The sequence below is a fragment of the Gadus chalcogrammus genome, chromosome 16 (assembly GCF_026213295.1).
Source record: "Gadus chalcogrammus isolate NIFS_2021 chromosome 16, NIFS_Gcha_1.0, whole genome shotgun sequence".
In the NCBI taxonomy this organism is placed as follows: Eukaryota; Metazoa; Chordata; class Actinopteri; order Gadiformes; family Gadidae; genus Gadus; species Gadus chalcogrammus.
The window spans coordinates 1,039,758-1,044,757 of NC_079427.1; the positions used below are offsets into that span (position 1 = coordinate 1,039,758).

A 5,000-nucleotide genomic window follows, 5' to 3' on the forward strand; every position below is an offset into this window, starting at 1 on the left:
AGTATACAGTATGTTGAGTATGGTTGTCTGGCAGTAGTACAGCTCTAACCCTAAGTAGTACACAAAAAGAACTACACGTGTAATGAACACCAGTACTAGGAGATCAGCTGATCATTGGCTCAGCTCCTACTTCCTGCTTTCTGTGCCTCCACCACAACTTCCTGTCCTAACACATCCACCAATGAGATCAATAGAGAGAGAGAGAGAGAGAGAGAGAGAGAGAGAGAGAGAGAGAGAGAGAGAGAGAGATGGAGATGGAGAGAGAGAGAGAGAGAGAGACAGAGAGAGGGAGGGAGAGAGAGAGAGAGACAGAGAGAGAGAGAGAGAGAGAGAGAGAGAGAGAGAGAGAGAGAGAGAGAGAGAGAGAGAGAGAGAGCGAGAGAGATGGAGAGAGAGAGAGGGGGAGAGAGACAGAGAGACAGAGAGACAGAGAGAGGGAGAGAGGGAGAGGAGACATACGGTCTGTGTATGAAGGAGGAGAGGCGGAGAGAGGAGGTGCTAACAGGATATGAAGGTGTCCCTCCTCTAATGCTGCCTAATGCTCTCATCTCGTAATGGAGGCTAGGAGCTAGAAAGCTACAGCAAAGTGCTTCACACACACACACACACACACACACACACACACACACACACACACACACACACACACTCACACTCACACACACACACACACACACACACACACACACACACAATGACTTAATGTGTGTGTGCATGTGTGTAAATGCATGCATTTGTATTAATGTGGGTTTGTGTGCGTGCGTGCGTGCGTGCGTGCGTGTGTGTGTGTGTGTGTGTGTGCATATGTATTAATGTGTTTGTGTGCGTACATGTGGATGATCTTGGCAGCTAGTGATCACCGATAATGAAGATGATGATGATGATGATAATGAGGATGATGATGAAGATGATGAGGATGAGTCGACCATAAGCTCACAGACAAAGCACAGCCAGACAGGATTAGGGGTTAAAGGTTGCAGGTCAAGCTTTTGGTGATCGTAGAGGGGATCATCTCGTGCACCGTTCAAAAGCTAAGGGGCGGAGTCTCAGCTACAATAGTGGGTGGGGCCTCAGAAGAAGGAGGTGGAGCCTCATGAAGCTCACCTGACTGATCAATAGGTGATGAGGAGCTCTGTAATGGAGATAGTAAGGAGTAGAGACAGCTGATCGATAGACTCCAGTCACAAACCTCTCTCTCTCTCTCTCTCTCTCTCTCTCTCTCTCTCTCTCTCTCTCTCTCTCTCTCTCTCTCTCTCTCTCTCTCTCGCTCTCTCTCTCGCTCTCTCTCTCTCATCACTACCTAGCTTAGCATGTTAGCATCCTCGTTCTGCACTACACACCTCTACAACTACACACCAGTACAACTACACACACCTTTACATGTGGATCTCCAAAGACCTGTATAAACACTCACACACAACTACTCATGCCGTAGAACCATGCAAATCTGAAAAATACACATCTGCACAATTAAATACACAAACCTGCATGACCAATACACAAATCTGAAAACTACCCCCCCCCTGTTCAGCGACAAAAACCAGTACCATTCATCCATTAACATGACACCATATAAGTTACATGCTATATTACCTAGTAAAATACATATTACATACATACCATATCACATGTTATAGTAGATACTATGACATTATGTGACATACTATATGATACACTATACTCCAGTCCATAATGTACATGATCAATACTATATTATATTTACAGATTATATTATGCTTCTGGAAATATATGGATTATATAATGTTACATATTATATATTATATTACAAACCTTCCTTCTGCATGTTAGCTAAACACTGGCGTGCGTGTGTGGGTTCGTGCGTGTCTGTGTGCGTGTCTGTGTGTGCGGGTGTGTGTGTGTGCACTAAAGAGGAGCTTGTGTTATTCATTCCGTTAACACAGACCGTGTGCACGCGCGTGCACGCGGAGCCGGAAGTTCATTAATATTCTCTGCCGGAGCGCGCGGGAAGTAGGAGCTCATGCATATTAATGAGGCAGATCTTTACGTTCCTCAACCAGCTCACTAACCACTACTACTGGTTAACATCGACTAGCGACCTCTAACTAGTATTGTTAGAAACCAGTATTAACTACCAGCTCGCTCTTAACACATTCACACACTTGTAGAGCATCTGATGCACTTCACACTCACACGCACGCATACACACACGCACACACACGTGCATGCACAAACAGACACGCACACACACACACACGTGTATGCACAAACACACGCACACACACGACACGCATAAAAACACACATAAGAGCGCGCGCGGACGCACACGTAGACATGAGAGCGCGAGCACGAGAACACGCAAGCGCGGACACACGAACGGGGCATCAAAGTGTAAGCGAGGGGGTGTCGGCTATGTAGCAGTATGGGAGCGGAGGAGGAAGAGAAGAGGAGGAGAATAGAAGGAGGAGAGGAGGAGGTCGGTACCTGGTGCCCTTGTCTCCCATAGCGGCTCTGCGGGAGGCTCGTGACGAGACAACACAACACTCACAGCCTCGCGCTTCAACTCCAGCTGGCCCTAGCTCGATCCGCGCGCCCGTTAGCTCCGGCTGTAGCTCGCGCTACCGTTCCCCCGAGCCTCGGCGGTTCTCCTCTCCGGGGGACCTTCTCTGCTGCACGGACACCTTGTCTGTCTCTCCCGCTCACTGTAGGGACACCTCGCTAGCGCGCTCTCTCTATTCCTCGCTCATTCTCTGTCGTGTTTCCCCTCTCTCCTCTCTCGCTCTCTCTCTCTCTCTGACGAGATGGATGAGAACCGTTGTCATGACGCCCAGCGCGAGCAAAGAGATGGGAGTCGCCGTCTCCTCCCGCTCTCCCCTTATATCTGAGAGGAGTGTCGGAGCCTGGGGAGGAACGCTTTTCCTGTTGACTCTCTCTGTCAACATACACACACACACACACACACACACATGAATACAAGCACACACAGAGATACATGAATACAAGCATACACACACAGTCCAACAAATACACACACACACTACACAAATAGATAGTCACACACACACACCATACATGAATACAAGCACACACAGTCCAACAAATACACACACACTACACAAATAGATAGTCACACACACACATAACCACAAATAGTGACATACAGACACATGCACACACAAGCAAACGTACACATTAATCACACACATACATTAATACATGGGACAGGAACATAGATCCACGGCCCCGTGGCGCTGGGTTGATGCCTTGCCCGGGGGCAGGGCAGAAGCTGAGCCTGTCGGAGGCCGGTTCCCCAGCTGCGGCTCGTTAAGGAAGCTCGTTAGGACCTGTCTGCCGCAGGGCGGACCAATCATAGCGCAGACGCAAATAAACCCAAACAGACTCTTTATTAGTGACACACTTCACAGCATCTTCTGTACACTGACGAGCCCTTCTGATTGGTCCAGAATGGTCTCATAAGACCCCTCCTGATTGGTCCAGAGTGGTCTCATAAGACCTTTTCTGATTGGTCCAGAGTGGTCTCATAAGACCTCTTCTGATTGGTCCAGAGTGGTCTCATGACGTCAGCATTCCTGAGGATCTGTAGACCCCCTGTAGCTGAGACCCCTGTGGACCCAAGACCCCCCCCCCCCCCCCCCCCCCCCCAGTCCTCATCCCTGTCTGACGTCAGCAGGGGGGCGCCCACCACTGCCCCCCCTCTGCCCGTGAGTCCTGGTTGGCTGGGTCAGATGTCGCTCCACAGGACAGCCCGCCTACTCTTGTCCACGCTGACGACGTAATCCCCCGAGAGAGACCAGGAGACAGCACTGATGGAGGCGCTACACACACACACACACACACACACACACACACACACACACACACACACACACACACACACACACACACACACACACACACACACACACACACACACACATCAGTCTAAGCCGGTCTCAGACGGATCAGCCTGCTTGGCTCCGGGTTCCAGGTGAGCTCCGTACCTGTGTTTCCCTGAGAGGCAGGTCTGTAGGTCGCCGTTGGTTACGCTCCAGATGTAGACGCCCCCGTCAGCGGACCCGGCGGCGGCGTAGCGCCCGTCAGGGCTTGGGGAGGGGGGGGGGGGGGGGTTACATCATTACTGACTAACTGCATCTGTTTACTTATTCACATTCTGTGGTTGCCAAGGAAACTGCGATCCCTCTCTCTCTCCCTCTCTCTCTCCCCCTCCTCCCTCCTTCTCCCTCCCTAATTTTATTTCTTCGTCTTGATTTACTCGGCAGTTAAGCAGGCGGTAAAACAAGCAGTAAAACAAATAGTAGAACAAGCCGTTAAACAGCTGCTTTGACAGGCAGTAATGGGCAGAGAGGAGAGGAGACGAACAGAGGACACGAGGAGACAAGGAGAGAGGAGATGAAGTCAGAGGAGGAGGAGAGGATAGAAAGTATGGAGGGAAGAGAGGAGAGAGGAGGAGAGGAGAGGAGGAGAGAGGAGGAGAGGAGAGGAGGTGAGAGGAGTCAAGTCAGAAGGTGAACTTACCTGAAGACTGCCTTGGTGCTGTCACTGCCACACTTAAACCCCTCAGCTCTGGGAGACATACAGGCAGACAGACAAGATATTGTTAAACAATTAGTTAAGCATAAATACAATTGCCAAAACCACACCCAATTGAACCCCGCCCCTAAACCCTCTAGCCCCGCCCTCATCCTTCTAGCCCCGCCCCTCATCCCTCTAGCCCCACCCCCTCCACCAGGGCTCCATCGACTTCACATTTATATTCATGTTTTATTAAAATAAAGTAGATCACGTTAACGACCCCCAACCTCTAGCCCCGCCCCTAAACACGTAGCCCCGCCCCCTCACCTCAAGGTCATCCTGTTGTTGCCCCTTAGGTCGAGCAGCTGGAGACAGTCGTCACGGCAACAGCTGAGGAGCTGGCGGAGGTCGGAGCAAAGGTCCAGTGATGTCACTTTCCCCTGAGCAGGAAGTTCTAGAGTACAGCTGGCAGTCCTGCACACACACAC

The 5,000-nt window shown here is 50.6% G+C and overlaps 2 protein-coding genes across 2 annotated transcripts in view; both read right to left on the minus strand.

Annotated features, from left to right (window-relative positions):
• arrb1 (arrestin, beta 1) overlaps positions 1-2,876 on the minus strand; it is an 11,808-nt gene extending 8,932 nt beyond the window's left edge. Inside the window, exon 1 of the mRNA XM_056612072.1 lies at positions 2,464-2,876. Coding sequence (XP_056468047.1) covers positions 2,464-2,483 — 20 coding nt within the window. The 5' untranslated portion in view covers positions 2,484-2,876. The remainder of the gene's footprint in view (positions 1-2,463) is intronic.
• Positions 2,877-3,318: 442 nt separating this feature from the next.
• The window catches only part of LOC130406466 (protein Atg16l2-like), a 10,883-nt gene continuing 9,201 nt past the window's right edge, over positions 3,319-5,000 (minus strand). Inside the window, exons 15-18 of the mRNA XM_056612060.1 lie at positions 4,840-4,986; positions 4,516-4,563; positions 3,981-4,082; positions 3,319-3,815 (exon numbers count right to left, since the gene is read on the minus strand). Of these exons, the coding sequence (XP_056468035.1) occupies positions 3,722-3,815; positions 3,981-4,082; positions 4,516-4,563; positions 4,840-4,986 (391 nt within the window). The 3' untranslated portion in view covers positions 3,319-3,721. The remainder of the gene's footprint in view (positions 3,816-3,980; positions 4,083-4,515; positions 4,564-4,839; positions 4,987-5,000) is intronic.